Raw genomic sequence first — 25203 nt, forward strand, 5'->3', positions numbered from 1 at the left:
CCTATAAATCCTGGATTATTTTTTTTAGAGCAGACAGCTCTGAATTTTCCAAAAGCGGCTACAAAGAAAAGCAATGATCAACAAAAACAAGGAAATAACCGCAACATCCATCCCGCAGCCCTCTCTAGTTTAAGACAAATACTATCGCTGGTGGTTTAACATGAGCTCGTATGTTGACAGCTCCAATTTCAGGCAAACAAGCGAGACAACTTCTCCAAACAGTATGTTTAGTTACGATCTATCTGGGCACAGGTCCAGCCACTATGAGGATGTTAATGTGAACGGGCTATTCACTTGTCCCGTCCCCACGACCTCTGTGGAGCGGGAGGAGATGAAAACTAGCCTGCGTGGCAATGCGGATACTCCTCTCCCGTCAGGACCACAGATAACCATGATCTCCGGTAGCTCGGCTGTGGACGCGAGCGGGCTCGGCTACGGCGGCGCGCTGCTGGGGCGCGGGGCGGACAGAGACCCGGAGAGGAGCGCAAAGTCCGGCGGCAACAAGAGCCAGGAGGGCGAAAGAAACGCGGAGAGTGCGCAATCGGCGAAACGACACGCAAACTCGAGCCAGCGTCAGGACGGTGAGCCGCGGCCGCAGATCTATCCATGGATGACAAAACTGCACATGAGCCACGGTAAAGTTTGCCTATTTTCTGAAGTGCGACTTAGATACTTGCTCTTATTCACTCTTTACGCTGCAACACTTCTTTTCGCCCGTTCCACTTTCCCTCTTGAGTTTTATAGGCCAAACGCAGGAAATAATAAAAACTCGCGGTCATAAATTTTATGACAAAGGCATCCATTGCTCGTAAACCTGCTCTGTTACGGTGAAGAGGTGATCTGCGGCGTGATTTATGGACGTATAATTGGATAAGAGAACAAATCTGTGATGTGAAATAATATTACGAATTCAGCCTCCGTGTATTAGTGTTTCTTTTGCTTTGCTTTGTTTATAGTCTTGGTTTAACTGCATGTTTTACATTGTCACACTCTCAGTGTGTGTGTGTGTGTGTGTGTGTGTATATGTGTGTGTGTGTGAGAGAGAGAAGCTTTAGCCTTAAATTGAACTCTGGGAAACACCAATGCCCTGACCCAATCATGAACTTTTCACCTCTATAAGATGTGAATAGGGCTGCTCCTGCTCCTTAAACCGCTGCCTGACTATTTAGGCTGCAGATGGAGAGGAGCTACTTGTGTTTTGTGTTTCTCCACATTCAAAAAAATCCAGACGCACACACACAACAAGAATATTCAAAAAGATATATATTTGAAGATCAGCAGCACAGGCCTGTTGCTTTACTTAGCACTCCTGTGCACGAGCAAGTCTATAAATAGGAGAAAATAATATATCTGGGGAGCATCAGTTTCCATTTTCTAATCCCACTTCTTTTCATTTTACACATCTGTTTTTCCTCCCACGATATTAGACTCCAGAGCAGCAGTATTAGGTCGAGACCAGTGTTTACAGAGAGGCCAACACGCCATCACTCATTTCATTTTACATATTGAAATTAGTTTTTTATGTTTTAATGTGAAATGGTGTCAAGGCCCCCTCCTTTAAAGTGAGAACATTTATTGGATCTAGTTCACCATCCTTATCAGCCTGACATAAATTTTTATTACACGAATCCACAGTAAGTAATATCAGGTTGAATTAGGTTATGCAAAGATATTTGATCTTTTAAATGAGGGTGGAGGAGGACATAAATTCACATTTTTCTGCTTGTAATACTTCTTTTTATGGATAGCCAGAGTAATAATATTATTATCTTCCTGTTATTATATTTATTCACCACTACAATGCTACTGAAAGCTAACTTATTTTACTACCACTTCAGAATCGGAGGGTAAGCGGTCCAGGACCAGTTACACCCGCTACCAGACTCTGGAGCTGGAGAAAGAGTTTCACTTCAACCGGTACCTGAGCCGCCGCAGGCGCATAGAGATCGCCCACACCCTGTGTCTAAACGAGAGGCAGATCAAAATCTGGTTCCAGAACAGGCGAATGAAGTGGAAGAAGGACTCAAAGATCAAAGTGAAGGAGTAGAAGTGGCCCCGGTGAACATGGGGGTGCACGCAGCACGTTTTCAGCCCCACACTGCACAGTGCTGGAGCGCCGCCTGACCTCCGGATGAACTGCTAGGAGCAATGACATCATGACACCGCTCTGTGTGCTTTATCACCAATTATGTGTCACTCGCTGCAGTTTGGGACCTAATGTATTGAATATCGCTCACTTTGATCAATCGGTTTACATTTCTAAATTAATTTGCAGCCCATGCGATGATAACCTCACTTGACTGCACGATGGGGACAAGAGGTTGAGGGGAGCAGGGCCCTGCACGCTGCGAGGCTGCTGGTCTGCGGTGCACTGAGAGGCTGCACAATAATAATACTAATACTAATCCGAGGTTTCAATGAGGAGGCTGCAGTGACAGCATGCAACATTCCCAGCTGTGTGTCATCACAAACACTTTCAGATGAACGGGATCAAATGAAGGCAAAAATATTTCTGACTGGTTGTAAAGAGCTGTCCTGTGAGCAAGTGTTAAATATTGCCACCACTAAGAACGACTTTTCCTCTCTTCTTCCCTTTCCTGTTGATTTTAAGTGGACTCTCTAACATGTTGCAGTGCAGAGTTGGGATGTCGTTGGACGTGTGGTGTCTGTTAGTGAGTGGATTTTCATTTCCATCCATGTTGTCCTTGTCAAATCCCTGTGAATCTAAATCATGATGTAAAATGCAGCGACTGTGTGTGAAAATATTGTGATGTGCAATGAAGTCATTTCGCTTCCTCTTTGTGAACTGGAGGTTTACACGAGGCTGTGAAATAACTTTCATTTTGTTAATTGTAACCAATAAACTCTCATTATTAAAATTCAGAATACTGTCAATATGCACATTTCTATTATTTTTGTCCCTCCTGATTTTACAGTTTAATAGTAGAATTACGCACATCAAGTGTATTTAAATATTGTTTTGTTATAAAATCCACTGAAATAAACTACTTAGAAATGGATAGACTATTTTCAAAGGCTACATTTCCTTTTGTTTCCTCTTCCTGCTCTCTCTCTCTCTCCAGTCTGACTGCGAATCTGCAGAATTTCATTGACTGACAAACGCGCTTAGAAGTTTAAGGCCCCTCATAAAACTTTATTGCCCCTTTTCCAGCACTCCACCACAGCCAGACTCCGCTTCCTGTTTTGTCAGGGAAGGAAGAGACACACACAGACACACACAGCCTGTGATAACACGCGCCCACAACACAACATGGATGCAAAACTTCGGCTTCCTGTGACCGCAGAGCTACAGCACCATCATTGTTGCGGCCATATGGCCACTTTATGATGTCGCCCTGCTCTTTAATGCTGGCATCATTACACTGTAGTTAAAAACAACACCGTCTGCTCCTATTTGAGGATATAAAATCATGCCAGTCGCTGCCTGTGATCAGCAGCAGCCTAAATACAGTGTGTGACGCAGTGTAGCCCAAGGTTATGAGCTGATTTCTCTCTAGCGCTACTTAAAGAAAAATCAAAATCAACTCACCTCTGAAACTAACAGCTTCCTATTCAACTTCCTTGACTGGTTTGAGAACCGGTGAACGAAGCGTCCACTTTCCCTGCGCTCTGTTGGGGCCTAAACCTAAACGCGGACAATGCATTCAATCCCCTTTTACTATGTCTTTCTTTTTGGGTATTTTAAAGTTTACAAGGTTACATATGCCAATTGCCCCAAGGAGGGCCTGTGAATGGTTCATGGGAAGCACGTGGTGTCATTTAAGTGGGTTTTATGGCCTGGAAGAGCTGACAAACCTTCGATATATACACATCATATATAATCTTAACTGTCCGGAATCGCAGCTGCCGGCTTCCCCTTCTCTGAGGAGGAAAGGGCTGTGTGGCAGTGAGGATGCAGTACCTTTCTCCGGACTGTGTAGTCGGTGTGGTGCGAGCGACTGAGAGCTGCTGCAGTAAGTTGCCTTTAACTTTGCCTACAGGCCTGAGACTGTGCTCTTATTTTCCCGTGAAATAATAATAGTGTTTGCGAGTTTTCAGTGTGACTTTGAATGCATGGGTGTTAGCATATTAAATGCTAATTTATGTATTATGGGTTGTAAGTGTTTTTATATGCAATCATGGAGCATTTATGTTTTTCATTATAACAAGGATTTAATTGTTAGGAATTTACTGTTGCATATCAAGTGCATTGAAAACAGGAATAGTAAAGGAAAATTGTTTGTCATGTGGTTAATTTTTTTACGCAGCGTAAAGGATGTGTTTGTTACACATTTCAATCCCGAGAATTAAAACTAAACGCTGAATGATTCAGTGTCTCTCGCTGAATCATTCAGTGTAAGTCAACAGTTTGCTGCGCGTGCTGTCAGTGAGAGAGGAGGAAAATATTTGAAAGAAAGGAGACGTGAGGAAAAAATTAAAAAGCAAAAGAAGGTCGGCCAGAGTAATCAAAAATCATCTGGCGTCCAGCTTCATCCACCCCACCCTCTCTCTCTGTCTCTAGTCGACACACACACACACACGGTCTCTCTGTCTCTTATTATATGTAAAAAAAGTTTTTAATAAATGAATCCCCAGTAAAGTCTTATAGTTTGGTGCAGTGGAAGATAAAATGTGATTTAAAGGTTATCAGATAGGTTAAATATTTTGTGCGTCATTAAAAATGGATTGAAAATACAAAAGCTGCTGATAAAAAGCTTCCTCTCATTGTTTCACCTCGACACGAGGTTAGTTTGTTTTTATCCGTCCCTGTTGTTTTTGAGGTCATCTCTTTACTATTGGCACAGGTCTGACTCAAAGATACTACCCAACATATCTCTGGCATCGTCCTAATCCAAATATTCTCAGTGCATTGTTGCTGCAAAAAATACAAATCTACTAAAAATGTCTTTTCAATATTTTCTGTTATTCGTTTGCTTGTTTATTTTCATTTTCGTGTTGGCAATACCCCTCATGCTCCTTTTGTACTTGTTGCCTCACACTGCAGCCACAAATGTTTCTAGATTGATCAGTTTAGAGCTGATGATGAGACAATTTGATCTTCGCATCATTATTTCGCCCAAAGCAGTTCAGTTTAGAAATAACCTTCTCTTCTTGGTCAGTGTGTGCAGCTGCAAGTGGCTTGATATTTTATATTAGGTCAGGAACAAGGTGCAGCATTGATGCACTCTTGGACTGTGCTGCAGCATCTGATCTTAATGCACGAATGAAATGACAGTGACAGAAATGGAAACGTCTTTGTTTCAACTCTTGTCCAGGCTTCAGCTTTGGTGCACAAATGAACTGAGGTCAGGGCCACTAACCGCATCAGTGTCTGGTTTACTGTTCGATGCCACTCAGTGTCTGGTGTAGTTTTTGTCTGGATTACAAGTCTGTTTTCAGGTGTGGAGGGTGATCAATTATACACCTCCGATAGGGGGCACTGTGTAACACGCACTTGTGTGGGTTAAACACTGTTGGGGGGGCAATGTGTGCAAACCATAGCATCGATTATTGCCCCTTTCTTCTCGATATTTAATTCAATTTGCCATATTCCTTTGATGTTATTACTCATATTATTTGTGTTTGCAGGTGGAGAAAAAATATAATAACACCCCAAGAAAATAAAACACCTAGAAAGTAGTTTTCCTCCAAAAATAGACATTTAAAGTATTTTCTGTTTCGCCATAAATTACAGACAGATTTGATGTGTGATCAGACATCTTCACACATGTTGCAGAACTTGTATTATGGTCTGAATTATTTTACATCCTCGTGGTTTTTCAGTCACTGTATCTTTTAGAGAACGTTTGAATCCGAAATCTCGTTAAATCTAATCTGGATATATAAATTTAAAAGATGCAAGATTCCAGCTCAAATCAATCTAATGTGGCTCCAGAGAGACAGAAAAAGTGAAACTGTCTAAACATCCGTTTTCTCCGCCACGTCCTGAGCTCGTGCATCTCTTTCTGTGACCTGTGGATCTGACACTGTCATCATTCAACACGCAGAGGTCATTTCCGGGTGAACGCAGACTTCTCTTTGTCTGAGTCCAAATAAGATCCACAAAGTGGCATTCCATCGTTTTCCACACCTCTACCAATTTATTTACAATGTGAACACAAAGTCGTGATCTTTTTAATTGACTGATCGCCGTAATTCAAGTCCAGGGATTTCTATTCCTGGAACATCTCTGCCCGAGGAAAAACCAAAATGCCTCTAGATTTAGTTTTACTGTCTGAAAATGACCCGTCCTCCATCCCTGTCCTCGGTCTCATGTCCTGCAGGAGTCCGCACATGTCCGAGCTTTACTGGGACATTTGTGTCCCTTCGATCAGGAGACAAACAGAGATCAGGGACAAAGTGAAGCGTCATTAAGATTAAATAATAACTCAACACATCAAAACCGCGTTTAGAATCAGAGAGAATACACTTTTAATAATTGAATGGTATGATATACAGGTTGTATATGCCTGTCCTGTTTTTATTTATATCCTGTGTTGCTCATATTTTCATTTTATTTATTTGTATAACTTGTATTATCTGAAATGTTCTCTCTCAAACGTATTTTAACACGACTTGACTTAGTAAATACACTCTTAATTAATCCAATGGATAATTCATCGATTATATATTTGTTTTAAACGTGGAAATAATTTACCAAATGATTGAATTTGCTTTTTTCCCCCTGTTAACTTAAATTTCTAACAAAAGTCGTTTTCTTACTTAAAAAGAAGATAATATTCAGGCCATCCAAGATCTAATTTCGTTTCTTCTTTTTGTTTTTTCAGACACTTCATCTGGTCAAAACGAGTCGCGCCGTGGATGTGTCAGTAAGTGTTTATCCATCGCCCCTCGCCTGTCCACCTGGCTCCGGTCAGAGGATGTGACACTACACGGTGGAGCTTTTCATGTGGCTGTAGGCAAACATCTGGCTCCACTGACACTCACGTTTTCGCTCTTAACGAATTTGCTTTGGAGGTTTCTGGTGTTTGTGCCATTGTTGCGCATTGAAAACCACAATGTTTAACACATTTTTACATCAAATTCTTCAACAAAACCTGCAAGTCAAGCACTGATTACTGTCTCTCAGCAGTTGGGTCTAGTTAACAGTTAGAAAAGTTGGGTTTAACAGTGCATCATGATTCTAATGAGCCACAATAATGATCTGCAAGCCAACCAATGGTTTCTGTGGGAGATCCAGTATCTACAACTACCTCTGCTCCCCTGGCTGCTGCTGCTGCTTTTGCAGGGCATTCATGTCTAACTAGTCTCCAGTCTGTCTGCACTTCATTAAAACTTTTTATTTTAACTGGACCATCCTGCCTAACGTTATTGCACCTGGGGAGAGTAAACGTGTAAAAGGCTATTAGGTTAAGGGTTTGATTAAAAGCGCATCGTAGCCATTTTCATCAGGGAGAGGGGGGATATTGCTGCACTGTCAAGGTGCTGCTGGTCTGCCAAATTAAAAACAGCCATGCATGGAAAGAGCAGCCGCCTCCACATAGTTTTGCACAGATTTATTTTGTTTACATATGTACATGTGTGAACACGCTTGTACACGCTGTTTTTTTGCTGGAGAAAAAAAAAGGGGGGGGGGGAGAAAAGCTCACCGATTTCTCAAATGAACAAATGAAACATCAAATTAGTCCGCCTGAGGGCCTCATTTTTTGTACTTCTGCATTATAACTAGTTATTGAACTAGGTGCAAGATCTGAAAGCCATTTGTGGGGAGAAAGAATTCATTGCTGTCTCTCCATCAATAATCCGTGGCAGTGAACTATTGGAGCCAGTCAAACGCGAGGGGTGAAACGCGGGTCAGGCTGTCTAACTAATATTAAAATGCGCCCGCCAGAGCGCGTGGGCCGAGTGGGGAGTATGTGCTGTGCTTCTGCGCACATGGTTGGGTGCACGACAAGAAGCGTGCATGTAGATGAGCATACAGTGCGGCAAGACGAGCAAGAATCTGGTTTTATTTAGTCCTGTCTCCTCGTTAGTTCGCTGCTCCTGGTCTTGGGAGGCTTTGTTCTTCAATTTTTTAAAAAATCTATCAAGCTGATCCACAGAGTGCACGAGGAGAAATATGTAGATGGGGATGTGTTTTGACAGTGGCTTGAAGTCCCCCCCCCCCCCCCCCCCCCGCACTTCCACTGTAATCAATTCCATTGATTCACAATCTGAGCATGTTTGCTGTTTTTAATAACCTCGGAACAGGTCACATGTCTGATATTGCATTTGTCATCCGAGGCCTTTCTCATTAGCTTCCAGAGTGGCAGGAAGAAAGGTTACTGAGCGGTCAGTATGGTAATGGCGAGCAGAAGAAATGGTTGGGAACAATAGAAACTTATTTTTCATCCGTGCTGTCACGCCGTCCCTTTGTATCCGCCGTGTTTGTGAGCGAATATTCATAGAGGAGCCACCTCAAAGGCAGAGGTTGAATGTGGAGAAAAGAGCCTCTTGTCCTCTGCACACGACGTGTGTGTGTGTCTGTGTGTGTGTGTGTGTGTGTGTGTGTGTGTGTGTGTGTTTATGCAAACCTGTGTAGCCTTTACGCACGGATTTTTATATTGCAGGGATGTTATTTTAGATGTTGTAAGTATCGTGTCAATTGCGGAATTGATTTGTGGGATTCCGAGTCCTCCTGACTCACAGCATCCGCTCTGGCGCACGTTTAGTCAAGTATCCATTGCAGCCTTAATATCTGTTGTGACTAGACTCGATTGCATGCTACTCCGGTTACACACACGACGACGTGCTTGCACGGATCTTTGCCTGAGAGACTTCTCCACCTCCTTTTACAGTTTGCATCCTAACAACATTAGTTGTCTATATGTACCCTGTAGAACCGAATTTGTGTGAAGTACAAACAATCGCAAATACGTCTCTACAGGAATACATGGGCAACTGAAATACCACGCCAGCCTCTGGATTCCTGTCGCTCCTGTTCCTCTCTGCACGTCTCTCTTGACTTTTCCTGCTGCTGCACATATACGAGCATCACACACAGACACAATATGCAATGCACTCACATTGTCACAAACGGCATTCACTATCCAGACAAGCATGCACTGAGTCGCACAGGCCACAGAGAGAAAACCCTTGTGTGCAGTCTGCGGCTTCATGTGTCAAACCCTGTAAAACACGTTAGGAACCGGGGTCGTTTAAAAGTGACTGATTTACGGCTTTTATTGCTCTATAAAACGCCTCTAACATCCTCGCTAGAGGTAATAGAAATGTCGTGCGCATTCTCGACAAACATGACAGAAATATACCATTTGACCTGGATTGTTTTGAGCACGTTATGTAATTGTTGCAACTTTAACAGACACTGTGCTGCTGCTTTTCATTTTTATTCTTACCATTCATACATGCTTATAGATAAGATAGGGGAGGAGAAATGCAGTTTTTCTTAATGTGTTTTGGAGGCTGCTGAGCTGTTTGGGAGTTAACCTCTTTCGGTCTCTTTGACCAAAGTTGACTCTGAGATAAGAACGAGGAGCCTACAGCAGCATGACAAGTTTATACAACCAGGCAGTATCACTTTACAGAACAACAGCATACCTCCTGTAATGGGGGCTGCTGTTGAGCAGAGCCTCAGCCAGGATTAGCATGAAGTATGTGGAGGCTCCATTTCCAAATGGCAGTTAGGCTGAGATATTACAGCTTGTATCAATTTATTTTGGCATAAGATTGACTGACTCGTATACACAGGACAGTGTTAACATGGTTGCATTTTTTCCTCTGCCTATCTATGTTGGATTCTTTGAGACGCTCGCTCTCAACAGTTGGATTGTAGCTGCCCTGCGCTCATCTGCTGGTCACAGGGCAGCTATTGTCCACACACAAACAAAGTTAATTTACTTACTCTTCATGTGGTTTTATTTTGGTTGTAACTAAGCTCCAAAGCTTGCCTCACAAGTAAAACACAAGGACTTTTGAATGTTGTGAAGACAGAGAGGCATGAGGTGATCAAAACCCCTGATATGTTTGCATTTAATTATCTTATAGTTTCTATCCAGCATGGTATAGAGGAGGATTGCTCAGTTACTCTCTGGTCTGTGAACCTAACTTCATTGTGCACAGTACTACTGATCAAGCTGTTCTGCTGCTCTCTGGTATGTCCCACCATGATGGTGCCGGTTGTCAGATCAGTGACACCCCAGTGGTGCTGTTCTGTGTTAGCTGTCGTTTGATGTCACATTGGGAGCTCTGAGTTCGTCTGGTCTGTTGGCTGCTTCCCTTTTTGCTCAGTCTGTGACATCAGTTGCTGAGCTTCCACCCTGTGTTGTTTCTGTGACATTTCTGTGCTTGTGCTCCACTGTTTGGATGGAGAAATCACAACATGTGTGATACTGAATTCTACATACAGATAAATAGCTGTACATTTCAGAATTAGATGTTATTAATAAAGGTTATTTTTTTCAGGGTTTTTCACTTAATACTTTTTCACTGTTACCACCGTGACTTTTCTTTATTCTTAACATCTTATTCTGCTCAGTCTCTGGGACAGAACCCTACACCTTTGGCTCCAGCCACCTTTTGAATAAGAATATATACAACATGGCGCTTTAATTAAAAGTAAACATGACTGTTTACAAATCAGCACACAATATATCTTGATTTATTTTCATTATTTTCTGCTGAGATATTCAAAGCAGCTTTGAAAATAATTTCATTGAGAAGCTTTAGCCAAATACTTCCTTCTTTGTGCAGTTTTTAATCAATGAAAACACGAAGGCCCAGTTGTTGAAAGAATAAACTGGAACAACCAGACAAATCAATTGAATGGCGTCTTTTATTCAGACGGTGTAACTCTTCCTGTCTCCCACATTATAAATGATCGGGCCTATTTTCAGAGATCCACCACACCTCCAGTGCCTCTCTTGACATTTACAGTCCCAGTAAACCTCCACTATTTGTGCAGAATGGTTTTAATAGGAACAGCAACTTACAGAAGTGATGCAGCTCTAATTCTTAAGCGCATTAATGGACCATAATGTGTTTCACAGCTGAAGTGCTGCTGGTTAAAGACTGAGTCTTCATTAATTAGCTGATAACCTTTATTTGAGGCGTGCAGCCTAACAAAATGATTGGTTTGCTATTGTTGTACCTTATCCTTGGCAAATCACCTATTGTCCCTTTGAATAATTGAGAGCAGCGGATCTTGCCTGTTTTATTTTTTGCCTTGGTCAGCAACTAGCTACTAGTTTTGTCCCCAAGATCAATTGCTTTGGTAACACAACCAGGGGGAGAGAGAGGCAGGGACAGAATGGGAGAGAGAGAGAAAGAGAGAGAGAGAGAGAGAGGTTTGTGCCCTCAATGGCGACTGTAGGTATGCTAAATACCTCTGGTTCCTTATCCGGGAACTACCTCTTCATCTGCTATTGGGCCATAGAGTCACGTGGTAAAAGTAACTTTACAGGGCTGCTCGCAAGTAGGAGGGCTTTATGGAGCAGAAAAACGACAAAGCTAGAAAAATTATTTTCCACTCCAGAAATTAATGATCATGAGCTCGTATTTGATGGAGTCTAACTACATTGATCCGAAATTTCCTCCATGCGAGGAATATTCGCAAAACAACTACATCCCCGAGCATAGTCCAGAATATTACAGCCGCGCAAGGGACCCTGGCTACCAGCATCACCACCAGGAGTTATATCCTCCGCGGGCGAGCTACCAAGAGCGCCAGTTTAACTGTGCAAGCATCCCCGAACCCGACACGCCACGGGGACACGGAATACCCCACTCTGCGCACCTGCTGACAGGGAAAGGGCAGCCTGCTTCATGTGAAACCCCACAGTTGTCCATGTCCCCCGCCACCCCACCGGCCGCCACCTCCGCCTGCAACCAAGCCACCCCGGAGCATCCAAACAGCACAGCCTCCTCCAAGCAGCCCGTGGTGTACCCGTGGATGAAGAAAATTCACGTCAGCACCGGTAGGCAACTTGTGTGTTTATGTTCCCTGCTCCCCTCTCGCTCCTCTCTCCCTTTCCCTCCCTTTATCAGTCCCTCTGACTCCCATCTCGTTGCCAGCCCCTGTTCCGATAGCAGGGAAGCCTTTGAAATGGCACAATTGAGGCGGATTTACGACTCGGCATTGGTAATTACACCCACCATAAATTTTATAGCCGAGGTATACTCAGGGCAGCCGTATCACCATGTGGCTTCTGCTGTTATGTATTGCGCGATGGAGAGAAGGGGGAGAAACGAATAAGGGAAAAAAATTGAGCTTTGTAATCTTGCATTAATAATTTAGCTCATAGTTGGATGTGAGTGTCCTCTCATTACGCACAGATTTCTTAACTTCCCTTTGAAATTTCTCAAACAGCCAAACATTCACATCCAATAAATCTTTCCAGCCATATCTCAGTTGAGGCCATTCTTGTTTACCCCTCCTTTTTTCCTCCCTTCTCCGTCTCCCTTTCTCTCCACTTCTCCCTTTTTCCCCTCAGTGAACCCTGGTTACAATGGAGCGGAGCCCAAGCGGTCTCGGACAGCATACACCCGGCAGCAAGTCTTAGAATTGGAGAAGGAATTCCACTATAACCGATATTTAACTCGGCGGAGGCGCATCGAGATCGCCCACACCCTGGTTCTCTCCGAGCGACAGATAAAAATCTGGTTTCAAAACCGCAGGATGAAATGGAAAAAGGATCACAGGCTGCCCAACACCAAAGTGAGATCCTCCTCCTCCTCTGGGTCCAACACAGGCTCAGCAGCCGGCGCTGTAGCCGCTGCCTCGGCCACTAACACTGGGGCCCCCGACGAACTCTCCGGAGCACAGCATGGCGAGGATATTACCAGGTTATAAAAACCCCGACCACCGAGTGTGGCTAGAAGAAGAACTGGTTATTTATAGAACAATTATATATTTTGTTTTCGTAGCTATCTTGTGCGGTTTCCTTTAAGTCCAAAGTTATATAAAATGCATGTTATATAGCATGGATTACTGCGAATACCGATGGATTATTTTTACGTGACACAGGGTTTAATTTATTTGAAGCTCAATTAAAATGATGTTTTTTATGAAAAAAAATGTTTTGAATGAAGGAAAAAAAAGTAGAAAAAATTTACACTTTATCGAAATGTTATTGTGGGCCGTTCTTTTGCCCTGCTGCCCAAGGTGAAATGCACAATCTATTTATTTCAAGCAACACTGGAAGGAAATCAATATAATAATAGTTATTTTTGGTATATAAAAAAAGGCTGGAAACACACCATTGATCTTGAACTTGTATGTTTAGGATGATAACAGTGTGTGAATTACCTCGTGTATTTCAGAAACAGGAACCTGATTTGCAATTTTTAGTTATGTGGTGTTGATGTTGTGTTTAGACCGTTATCAAGCAGATTATTGTGAAATGCAATAAACGGAGTTTTAGTGTTTCTTGTGCTAATCATATTGGTCAATAAAACAGTGAGTGTCTACTAGTTTTACATACGTTTGGTCGAACTTCATTTTTGAGGCAGGGTGAGGTCTGGAAGCATTTTGTTTTGGGCTGTTTGGATCAGTCATTTCGGTCTTTAAAGGTGTACAGACTTACTGGAACATTATCACGAGGGAAACGAGAATCACTGCTTTTCAAACTGTGTTTTTATCAAACCAGCATCTGCATTTTTTTGCCTCTTTGAATTTGCAATGTGTACAAACATTGTGTGTATGTTTGTGTGTGTTTGTGTGTGTTTGTGTGTGTGTGTGTGTGTGTGTGTGTGTGTGTGTGTGTGTGTGTGTGTGTGTGTGTGTGTGTGTGTTAAAGCCTAAATCATAATGGACTTGAGTTCTTTCTACAAAACAAAAACAACCTCTGAAAAATGAAATAGTTTGCGCTGTGCATTATGTGCAACCTCATCAGTCTGAAGGGCATTCAATTACCGCTAAAGACGAGCCACTGAGGCCCTTCACTCCACACTGCCTCAGCTCTGCCACAGCCACGAGGGAAGAAGCTCCCTGCTTCTTCCCTCGTCCACAACTTGAACACACAAATAAAAAAAGCTGCATGCAAATAATCTAGACGACCTTTGCAAATGTGTTAGAGATTTTTAAGATTGTTGTGAACATATTCTTATCCATTTTGTAACCTATATAATTGACCTGGTTTTTCTATAATCCAGTGCGCCATACTTGCCACTGAGTTTTCAAATGTAAAAAAAAACAATGATAGAAAATTAAATAAAATCTAAATAAAATCGTGAATTGCAGATAGATTTCGACATGATGGTCTTCGTTGAATATGAGAGTGAGGATGGGGATGGAGTCGAGTATGGCTGACCTTTGTTAGCCTCAGGGTGCTGCTTGTGAGCAGCAGTGTTTACGTTATTATTTCTAACTATTTTTATATTTCGCTTGTATAAACATTTTTTTTTGTGCCATATTTAAATGTTGCACCCCCACCCCCACCGCCCTCTCCCCCTCCCTCCCCACAGAGGCCACATTGCCTCCTGTGCGCAGCAGCTCGCGAGAACGCAAGAAACGTACAATTAAAAAAAAAAGAAAAGCGCAAAACGCATCTCTGTGCAACGTCATCGTCCGCTTCTCGTCTGGCAGACGGACTAACAGCGCACCACAGGGCTGTTTACCACTGTATAGACCTGCTGCTGGACTCACACAACTAAAATAAGACAAAAATACCACCCAAACATGAGCCCACCCCTCCTCCTCAACTCAAGGTTTTTATTTTCTAACACTGATGCGTTCTATTTCTTTTTCTATTTGGAGACGGATTCTCAGTTTAAACATGACTGAAACCCAAAGACGCGCAAGAATTTGATAGATTATTGAAATGGTGACATGAATAGGCCTTATATAAAATGCCTGGCGTGGTGGGGGGGCACAGGGAGCACAAAAGGAAGAGGTATTCTCCATCATCAATCTTTCACTGCACAGCTTTGTGCCGCGTTCTGGAAAAAAAAAACAGCTCAGACAACAGCCAGTTTTGATCCAACACAAATATTATGTACCAGGCTGTGTGCTTCTCATAGCACCAGCATTCTTAACCTTGAGATCTGAGCTGGACCACGTCTACTGGACCTTACAGCGGGTAGAATCTGCTGTCTTTTGGGGGGATGTGGTCTTTTGGAGAGGCGTTAGAATGGTGATGAGACGGCGCTGAGAAATGAATCCAGGAGCCTTTATGTTGCCGGACAGATTAGAGAAATTAATGTGCTCGCCACAGTCGCAGCATCCCTCCAGCCCCTTTTCGAGGCCCTGTCGCCTCCATGTCGCGAGGCTGAAAAGCTACTTTATTGAAGTTTTGGGGGGCGAGTGGGAGAAGGCCGAGTTCAGCTCGAGGACACATTTTCTGTCCCATTAGGCTCATTTCAGTCTGGATGGTCGACCCCTCCAACCCTGTGACCTGACTCCCTGCTCTGTACGTGTACCTTCTGTGTGCGCCCTCGCTGGTCCCCCTTGGCCGCGAATTTCTTTCTTTGTTGATATTTTTGGGACATCACTGAATGTGTTGCACCCTTTGTCATCACAGTTGACCCAGGACAGTGTCGAACTCTGGGACAGTCCTCTGCTCGGCGTCTTGTAAATCAACAGGATTTATCGTAATAATAACTATTAGAAAAAATGTAACTCCTTTAATTTGAGCATGTTGCATGGATTTTTTTGGTAGGACATCACTGAATGATTTGCACCCTTAGTCATCACAGTTGACCCAGGACAGTGTTGAACTCTGGGACAGTCCTCTGGAGAACTTTAGGACTCATTAAAAACAAGTTTTGAATGTCAGGATTTACAGCTAAAGGCCCAAATGAATGCATGCTCCTGCAAAAGTCAGGACAAATTGACAACGTGTCTTTTTACTTACTCATGAAGAAAATTCTAGCCCCATATAATAATCCTCTATAATAATAATAATATAGATTGTATTTCTTAAATTAGATCTGCAAGCAAAGTGCTGCAGATTTGTGGTAACTTTAACTGGAGCTAATGCATTGACAGGAGAAATACACGTGGTTGTAATATTCTGAGTGATTGTGCAAGATGAATATAAATCTGATTCCCAAGTTTGTGCAGGGAAACAAGAGAAATATTGAATTGCACTGTCGTTTTTCAAAATATCTTAAAAAACTGTTGCATTCCCTAAACTCTCCCAAAACAGAAGGCAGTAAAAATAGTTTTGTGCCGTCACGTGACTTAAGAGAATAACTGGTCTCAGGTCAGCACTTGCATTTTAAAAGTCAGCTGCCAGTTGTAGATGTGTGTGTGTCTGACAGAACTGGGTCAACTGGTCATTGTAATTAGTTTATGAACAGACAAGGACCTTCAACTTGCAAGCTCTCGAAAGCTCGTCAAGGTTTTATTTTTATCCAGATGCTAATGGTCTTCCTCAGAGGAAACAGAATTTAACCTGCATACTCTTTTCTGCTTTTTTGCTTTACAAGTTAACATTTACTGCAAAATACTCCCAAAAATCTTTAAATAAAATGATAACAAAATAAAAATCAAATGTCAGGAATGTTGACAACCCCTGAGATATTGCTTAGCTGGTGAAGCCAATGCATCATTGTTCTTGTGTTTATTTGGATAATCTTACTTGGTGTTCTCATTGCAAGCAGCCGGGAATTTATTCTAATATTCTTATTTCCATTTTCACTATAAGCAACAAGTCTGGTGTGTGTGTGTGTGGCCTGGAGCAAATGTTCAGCAGTGATGGAACAATATTAGACAGCATGTCCTCCAACATAAACAGTTGGCACCAAGAGCCAAACATCCAATCCCAGTGTCTGTCGTGTGTGTGTATGTGATCATTTATCCTCCTTCTCGTGTGTGTGTGTTGTGTGTGGTTATACAGATGCATCTTTTATTACACACCGCGATGTCCTTCTTTTGTTTTGAGCTCTTGTAATTTAACATCTACATGAGGAATATATTATTATTCTTTTCTTTTCATGACTTTTTGTTGACTTTGCTTTGCCAAGGACGAAACTTTTACGCGCAGCCGTGTGTTGGATTTATGATGGGGACAAACAAAACGTGTGGTTTTAGAATTATTTTTCAAACAAAAGCTCACGTTGTCGTGTCAGTCATAAATCAGTCTAACCTCCGCTTTTGTGTTATTACACTTTGCGGAAACTTTTCTAAACATGGGTATTTATCATGGGATAGAAACCTACATTATAAACTTTACGCGTTTACTTTTCTGCTCTCATTGTCTAATATATGCGTGAACTTTGATAGTCTTACCTGTCAGAAGAAGGAATTAAAAAACAAACATAATATCCTTGAATAACAGCTTCATGTTTTTTTTCTCGTACAGTTTGAAATAAAAGATTTGAATGCTCCTCCAGCTGTTTGGCTTCAGCCTGCTCTTTCCCCTTGAGTTTGGAGCAGTTTGGCTGTTATTGTAAGAATTCAGTGTATTTTACGCGCTTCGGACTCAGTGTTTAAATTCCTCAGCACTTACTCAGCTCTTACTGGTTTCTTCTCTGACTTGACACTGTTGAATCACACATGATTTTCAGCTCACATTGCACCGCTGCAGGCTACTCGTGATTTATGAGCGCACCTCAGGCGAGGGCTCTCTCTCTCTCTTTCCCTCCCTCTCCCTCTGTGTAGATATAAAAACTTTACACAAACAGCCATCGAAATGTATGAAACAGAAATGATCAGCTGTTCTGGTGCAGGCTCTGGTTTATTACCTGCTTTTATTTCTTTATTTTTCTCCTTGTGCGTCGGGGTAAGTGCACATGTGTTTGTTTTTCCTCTCTCCTCTGCACTCGTCTCAGGTGAGTGTCTTCTTCAGCCACTTTGCTTTGTAATGAAAGGCCCGGGCCCGGTGTATTGTTATCGTGTAGTGTGTTTAAACGGCAGCCATGGCAGCTGCATAAAGGCTGAGAGTTGAAACAGGGGTCACGCTGCTATTTTCCAGGGACAGACACTCTCTCGCATTGACCAGCAGTGGGTGTGTCATAAATCCGTAAATCTCTCTCCCATCCGTTCACTCGAGGGAGCAGATGCACCATGTCTTTTCTTTGTGTGTGTCTCTCTCTCTCTCTCTCTCTGTGTGTGTGTGTGTGTCTTTTTTGTGCATGTGTGAGTGTGTGTATAGGAGAGAGAGGCAAATACATTTACATAAAACTAGATTTTAAAACTCCATCAGACATGTTAAAATGATTTACTGTCAGGGCTGGAAAACATTTAAAAAGCAGAAGGGGGGGGGGACACGCACGCAGCATCATCTCGGGGATTCACACTCTTGATGTCCCACGTCACTCACACACACACAGACGCACGCACACACTCATGGGGGATGATGGTGTCCTGGGTAAACTTGCCAGTTAATACTTTATGTCATCATAACGCCTCGGTGAGGAATATTTCATTCGCCTATTTGCTGCATCGTTGAGGACCTTCGAAATTACAGTCATTTTCCTCCCGTTCAAGGTGTCACCGGGGGCCCAGTCACTGCACTGAGTTATGATTATGTTATTCACTTTTCATTAGCAAAAATGATCTGAATATGGCTCGCCGAGACTATAGATCGACAATTATGTGTAGGTTAAGTGAAAACGCGCGTTTCATTTGATTTGCTCCCCCTGAAAATGATCCACTGATGTATTTGTGTGGCCACCAGTTGCATGATACCACAGTTCATCTTTATGCTCAGAGCATCAGGGCTTGTTTTTGTTCACGTCCTCGCAAATTGCACGCGTGCAATTCAAAAAGCTGGATTCATGTCAGATGTAATCAAAACCTAAAAACTGCCAAAATTCAAAATACAGAATTTAGATCTGCTCAATGAATTGACAAGACTGCAGCCATAAAAGTTTGTTTACGTCAGTAAAACAGCACTTTCATTCACATAACTGAGGAACAAGCAGATTGGATTTAAATTGTCAATATTTTTCCACATCCTTAGATTTTACACGAGAAAACAGCTACATATTTCTTTTGTAGCTGTGTTTTAATGTGAGTCAATCCGTATTGAAAATTAGGTTTTATCTGAATGGATTCTTTTATATATATATACATTCAAATGTTAGACTTTGAGTAACTTCACTGGCTCAGAGTTGCAGGATTAATACCTTTCATGCACTTCATCCACAGGTCAGGATTTACAGTGGTGCACACACACACACACACACACACGCCAGCAGCAGCTATAGGCCCAAATTATAATGCACATACTTATGCAAAAGTCAGGTGCTGTTTGGGGGAAATTGACAATGTGTGTCTTTTTCCTCACTTATGAAGTGCAGTCTGCAAACTCTAGTCCTTTCATTTCACTCTGCATTGTTTACAGCAATATAGGGCACCGGGCCCATAAATCTTCCGCTTGCTCTGCCAAGACAGCGCCATTTGTATGCACCGTTTTAACCGACAGCATCCTCTGCCCATTAACGTCTTCTCCCCAGCTCCCTCTCTCAGTCTCCCCTTATCTGCTGCGCTCTGTCCCCTTGGAAATACATTAACTGATCCGTGCTTTGGTTTGAGCCCTGGAAACCAATTATGTTTTGTTTTTTTCGTTAGTGAAAGGGAGTTTATAATTTGTAGAAAATAAAAATATACGAAGGATCGTGCTGCGCGCTACAGAATTCTCGGCCTGTGCGCATTTGCAGACACCCCCCCATCTTGTCCTCTTTCTTCTCTCGTTCTCTGCAGGCGAACTTATTGCTGTGAAAAATAAAAAGTTTATCGACAGTTTCCTCGGCTGCTTGTGTCAGCGGGCGAGAGAGGGAGCGCAGAAGGTGTAAGGAGGAATTGTAAAAGGGTTGACACCCAGAGCGACCGGCGCGCTTTTGTGCGAGAGAGAAAAATGATTTATTGCCACCGAGGCGGTTCAAACAGAGTTCACGGAGAATTGTGGTGGAGGCGCGGAGGAGCTAAATTATGGTCTTGCTGAGCCAGTATATCATAGATCCTATCTCCAATTCAGAGAGTGTGTTCAAGGGTGTGAGGTAAGGAAAACAAAACGAATTTAATTACTTTCCCCCATTTCAGCGCTGCGTCCTGATCCATGCTGCCCAATCCACCTGTTTCTATCAATAATCACAATAATAACAAGGAGAGGAGCTGATAGATTTTTCTGGTGCACAGGCTGACGTCGTTATGGTTTAATTCCTATTCTATTTCACTCTGTCTCTATATAGACTGTGGAGATATTTGGCACTTTGCTATTATTTTAATGGACAGGCTGGAAACTGGCTGCAGTCATTAGCTCCTTCTCAGCCTCTGATTAAAATTAAAATTTAATCAATAATAATTACAGGAAAATCAAGACACTTTTATCCTGATTGTAGCTGCCAATAAGCCTTACTCTAATTGTAACTGTATTGAAATCAATGAACTGTAAAAATAAAATATGCAGCCTGTTTAAATTGAATTAAATAGAAAAGCAAGTGTATTCAGGTTCAGGTAAAGGCTCAGTTTTGGAGGCAGCAGCAGTAGGGGGAAGACTCCTCTCCTTCCATGCTATGCAACCCTGAGTGCATAATCCATCACCTCTGAGAGACGTTTAAAGAGGCTTTTCTCGACAGCTTTGTTGTAGTGAAACACGAGAAAGAACTTAAATCTAAAGCCATGGTTCAACTATGATGGATACAGGAAACAGAATATGCTAACACCGTAGCCTGCGCATCCCCTCTCTCATTCTGGGCGAGGATGCTTTTGGCTGCTATTTAGAAAAAAATGTTTTGATCACTTCATCGTTCTAGTTGAGGATCCAATTTGCATACATTAGTGTATTTTTTTAATTAAGCAACTTTTAATGAGAGTTCTCCACCTCAGTGTGACTTAATTGGGCCACATTTGATTCAGATTTTAGCCCAAATAATTTCCCCTTAAAATATTTATTGCAGAGGTTTTTAATGAGTTTGCAGTATTTACATTTTATTTAAATACTTTGCAGCTTCATTGCTTTATTTCCCAGTTGCATTGGTGCACTTTGTAAATGCAAACAGACGCACATAGAGCAGCTCTGCTCAACATCTCCTCCTCCTCCTCTTTGTCCATGCAGCCGAGCAGCAGGCGGGATGTTTACCATCAGAACATGTGCAGTGTTTGACTGTTGCCTCTCACTGCCACACACACGGGGACACTTGATACTGTACAGTGATGCCTGATTAATGCAAACGCGTCGAATCGTCCTATAGAAAAGAAAAATTCTCTAATGATTTCCTCCTTTGTCTTTGTGTGGCAATGACTGTCAAGCCTTTGTTTGACCACTCCCAGTGATTCCTATTAAAGCTGCACACTTCCACACCGACAGTTATGAGCATCTGCTCGTATTTGTAGGAAAATCCCGCCTATTTATAATGAGTTGCTAAATTTGTTGCGAATAAAGCTATTAAAAAAATAATCGGAATTAATTATTTTACAGGCAGAAATCGACCTTAGAGAAGATATCAAAAGAAAAGCCATAGCTGCAGCATGACTACAAAATCAACTATTAATAATTCTATTCAAATTACGCGTAAATACGTAGGGACACAGTTCATTCGATTATTTAGTCTGCATTGCACATCTGGAAAGCTTCAGTAAAATAATGACATGTGGTCGATATAATTATCCAGAGTGGATGAGACGCAGCAGCAGCAGTCTGCGGGTCGAGCTCGTCGCGTTGCTCTTGAATAAAAAAACCTACCAACGCGCACAGAGGACTGAGTGGATGTGCAGCTGCAGGCGGCGGCTCCGTCTAATAAACGCTTCCTGTCAAAAGATTTACAATATTACAAGAAAATCAACAGCGAGACGTTTCTCACCACACATGTAATCTCTGTCTGCCTCCCCCCTGCTCCTCCTCCCTGCCATCCCCCCTTTTCTCTCTCTCTATCTCCATACTAAACCCCTCTTCTTTCTTTCTCCTTTCTATACAGGTGTTGGCATCTATTCATTCATATTCCGTTGTGTGATTTTTATTTTCCTCCTCAATCCCTACAGGTGCAGAAACGCAGGCAGCTCGTGGAAATGTTGTCTGAAGCTTCTTCTTCTTCGAGCGCCCCAAATTGCAAGCGGATTACTTTGCAACTCCAGAGCTCTGTCATTGGAGGAGGAGGCCACACGTGACCACAGCACCCGTCTGGTAAATATTATTCAAATATTCCACATGGTTACTCCAAGTTCTTCCCTGCATGGATTTACACAGTCAGGTTAATTGTGATGGGATATTAGACAGAGAGAACCCCCTTGTCTTTTACTGCTGCTGAGGGATTCCTGGTTTTATTTGAGACAGTTTGATGAGCTGGCTCCATGGACCCCCAACAGCCCACCACCCTCCCACTGCAGCTGCATGGCAACAGTTTTGCTATGAGCTCTGGACAAATGCCAGTGCCAGAGTACAATGGCGGAGGCGGTGGAGGCCAAGACGCAGAACTTAATCAGCAAAACATGACCTCCTCCGTTCATGTCAGTTCCAGGTTGAGCCCAGATGAACAGTTTCAGAGCCCACTGGAGCCCCCGGTTCACTGCCATGCCAAGGGCAAGCTGGACATCAAGAGCAGGAGCTGCACTCTACTCACCATCTGCCGCTCCGGAGTAATTTTTCCCTGGATGAATCCACGGACAACTGACTCTGATCAATCTGGTAACTCTGCCCTTATTTATTACCGAGTATCTCTCACTTTTTGAACTGAGTGAGCAGAATGTTGACTGGTGGGGTAACGCCATAAAACTGTTCCTCATTTGAGCCTTGAATAACTCAAACTATATCTGACCTTCATCAAGTAACTTTTTGTTACACGACAACACTGAACCATTTCATACTGAACAACTACATTCGCTAACAGACCAGTAATATGTTTAATGTGTCACCTGCATAATTTTTAATGCACATTCACGTGAAGGCTTGCTCTCTCTTCTTAGATTAAAATAGTCCAGTGTATGAATGAGCGTTAATGTTGCAGCACTGTAAAACAAATGTGTGTGTCATGCTCTCAGCTGTTTGTTTTTCCACTCCTGCAGGCAAAGTGGAAACAGAAAGGCTTCAGTCAGTGAGCTGCACAAAAACATCATGAACAGGGTTTTATTATGAATTATTACATCTGAATCAGTAAACATCCCTTTGTGTTCATAAGTCATGAAATAATAAGTCAAATCAAAAGTCAAATCTGTCCAAATACATTTATTCAAAGGGGGAAAATCCCATGGTGTCCATTAAATATACAACAAGAAAAAAAAGACAGCTGCAGAATAATTTTAGAATAAATAAAACACAAATATTCACTAATCGTTTATCTTCATTTTCACAGTGATGCTGCAAACAAGCCTGTAACAGGGAAGCTGCAGCCTCTCAGTCTGGTGGAGGATTGTTAAGCACTGCAGTTTACTCTCTGAGGTCACTCCAGGCCTTATTAAGTATCCATTAACCCCTGTATGTTATATTGTTATTAACAGGCCCCTGCTATCGCTGATATACATGTCAAATGGAATCTCTAATGGTGGTTATTTTCAGTGGTATGGTCCCATGGTACCTTTTAAGTGACTGAGATGGGGATTTGACAGGCCTGCTTCCGTGTGTAGCTGTGATTAATGTGGCCTGTCAGGCAGCCGTAGTGGCGTCAGATGTTTCCCCCAGACTGTTTCTTCGGGTGGTAACTTTCCCTGAACACATGACACAGTAGACAGCCAGTCTTGTACAGTGTCTCAAGCATGAGTGAATACACAGGAAGGGCTGAGGGCCCTATGGTCTCAGGTTGATTGGTTGAGGATTAACGTGGTCCTTATTGGCACATGAAGTCCTCCACGTGGGGGGTTATGCATCTCAGGTCAGACTTGTCAGATATGTGGCAGCTGCTTTTAACACCCTCTTTATGTGCTTCCTCCAGCAGTAGTCGGCGGCGGTGTGGCTCCTGGTCCACCACACAGAGGCAGACCTGGCCTGAGGAAGGAGAGAACGGCCTTCACTAACAGCCAGCTGGTGGAGCTGGAGAAGGAGTTCCACTTCAACCCTTACCTGCGTCGTTCCCGGAGGCTGGAGATGGCCGCCGGGCTGCAGCTCACCGATCGCCAAGTCAAGATCTGGTTTCAGAACCGCAGGATGAAGTACAAGAAGGAGTGCAAGTATGGAAAGATGTTGGGTGTGTCCCAGCGGTCTCCCTGCCGCCCTTCCTCCAGCTCCAGCTCGTGTGCAGATCAGCAGAGGTTCCCTGGTGCATGTGCCGTCAGAACGTCCTCTTCCTCAGACCTGCACTTCATGGATTATGCTCCTGTGTCCTCCTCCCTCATTGTCTCTCACAGTGACGGCAGCAGCGGTCAGTGTGTTCACCCGGCAGACCCTCCCCATCTGAGTTGTATATTTCCATCTGTTGCAAATGGTCTACCACTCTCCTGTATGGCCGTCGATAGCCTTCACCATGCTGGCATTTCAAACTGGCCCTAGGGCCCCATAATGGCTGTCCCTCCTGTGCTCATCAAAATCTCAATGATACGTCCACTTTCACTTAGTTATGAAAGACTGGAGGACGTGTGATTAGCGTTGCCAGGCTGAAATCCCTTCAACACACCCAGTCATGAAGCATTTTAATTAAACTCTGCGGACATATCTTAATTAAAGGAGAACTACAGTGATACCATCCGTGTTTCTCAGGCACTGTGAGAGACGACTGCAGCTCTTCAAACCTGCGTCTCATTTTGCATGTACATTGCATGCACAAGACATTTAAGGAATCAGTAGTTATATGTTTTTCTGGATGTTACATTTGTATTGTTTTGCATGTGGAACTTATACTATGAGCGAGCTTTATACTTCCCTGTTTGAAGATAATAGTTAAGTGTTTGTCATATATTTTTTAGTGCCTCTGGTTCATTATTTATGCTGTAAATAGTATTTGTGTAAAAATGTTTTAACTGTGAAACGGACAGAGTAATGTTCCTATTGAATGATGTTATATTTTTGTTAAAGCCATTAAAGGATGTGGAAGTCTTTGATACTATTCTTGATTAATTGAGATGTCACGAACTGTACATGCTTAATAAATGCATTTGGGAAAATATTGTTTACGCTGTTCATCGCTAATTAAAACATTTTTTTTTCTCCTGCACTATTTCATAATTAAGAAATTCCTGGATTCGGCCTGAACGGTGAAAAAATAAAAGAGAGAAAGACTGTGTAATTAAATGACAGCATGCTTTAGATTCATTGAAAACTCAATAGTATTGTGCATTCATGTTGCACAGTCTTGCCACATAAGCCTCTCCCTCTCCTGCCTCTGAGTTCCCCACCATTAATCACAGAGACAAGGCAGTCTTTCCAGCACTCCAAC

The 25203-nt window shown here is 42.7% G+C and overlaps 2 protein-coding genes across 3 annotated transcripts; both read left to right on the top strand.

Annotated features, from left to right (window-relative positions):
* Positions 1 to 223: 223 nt before the first annotated feature.
* hoxc5a (homeobox C5a) lies at positions 224 to 2047 on the top strand. Its single transcript, XM_069527388.1, has 2 exons — positions 224 to 581; positions 1839 to 2047. Exons 1-2 carry the CDS (start codon positions 224 to 226, stop codon positions 2045 to 2047), a joined length of 567 nt encoding a protein of 188 aa, XP_069383489.1.
* Positions 2048 to 8198: 6151 nt separating this feature from the next.
* On the top strand, positions 8199 to 24933 carry hoxc4a (homeobox C4a). 2 transcript variants are annotated; one of them, XM_069527026.1, is made up of 5 exons: positions 8199 to 11933; positions 12450 to 12801; positions 21884 to 22025; positions 22354 to 22526; positions 23767 to 23915. In XM_069527026.1, the coding sequence occupies exons 1-4, from the start codon at positions 11498 to 11500 to the stop codon at positions 22372 to 22374; spliced, it is 951 nt and encodes a 316-aa protein (XP_069383127.1). In that variant the 5' UTR covers positions 8199 to 11497; the 3' UTR covers positions 22375 to 22526; positions 23767 to 23915. The 2 variants fall into 2 exon arrangements, with proteins under 2 accessions (XP_069383127.1, XP_069383128.1); XM_069527027.1 differs by lacking the exons at positions 8199 to 11933; positions 12450 to 12801; positions 21884 to 22025 and having other exon boundaries at positions 22040 to 22526; positions 23770 to 24933.
* Positions 24934 to 25203: the final 270 nt, after the last annotated feature.

This window comes from Paralichthys olivaceus, chromosome 6, assembly GCF_024713975.1.
Source record: "Paralichthys olivaceus isolate ysfri-2021 chromosome 6, ASM2471397v2, whole genome shotgun sequence".
NCBI classification, from domain to species: Eukaryota; Metazoa; Chordata; class Actinopteri; order Pleuronectiformes; family Paralichthyidae; genus Paralichthys; species Paralichthys olivaceus.

What these genes read in the sequence shown, in the direction of transcription:
- hoxc5a (XM_069527388.1), top strand. Translation starts at nt 224, where the DNA reads ATGTTTAGTTACGATCTATCTGGGCACAGGTCCAGCCACTATGAGGAT. An exon ending in CTCGAGCCAGCGTCAGGACG is followed by an intron (nt 582 to 1,838) that starts GTGAGCCGCGGC and finishes CTACCACTTCAG; the next exon opens with AATCGGAGGGTAAGCGGTCC.
- hoxc4a (XM_069527026.1), top strand. Translation starts at nt 11,498, where the DNA reads ATGATCATGAGCTCGTATTTGATGGAGTCTAACTACATTGATCCGAAA. An exon ending in CATGGCGAGGATATTACCAG is followed by an intron (nt 12,802 to 21,883) that starts GTTATAAAAACC and finishes CAATCCCTACAG; the next exon opens with GTGCAGAAACGCAGGCAGCT. An exon ending in GTGACCACAGCACCCGTCTG is followed by an intron (nt 22,026 to 22,353) that starts GTAAATATTATT and finishes CGTTCATGTCAG; the next exon opens with TTCCAGGTTGAGCCCAGATG.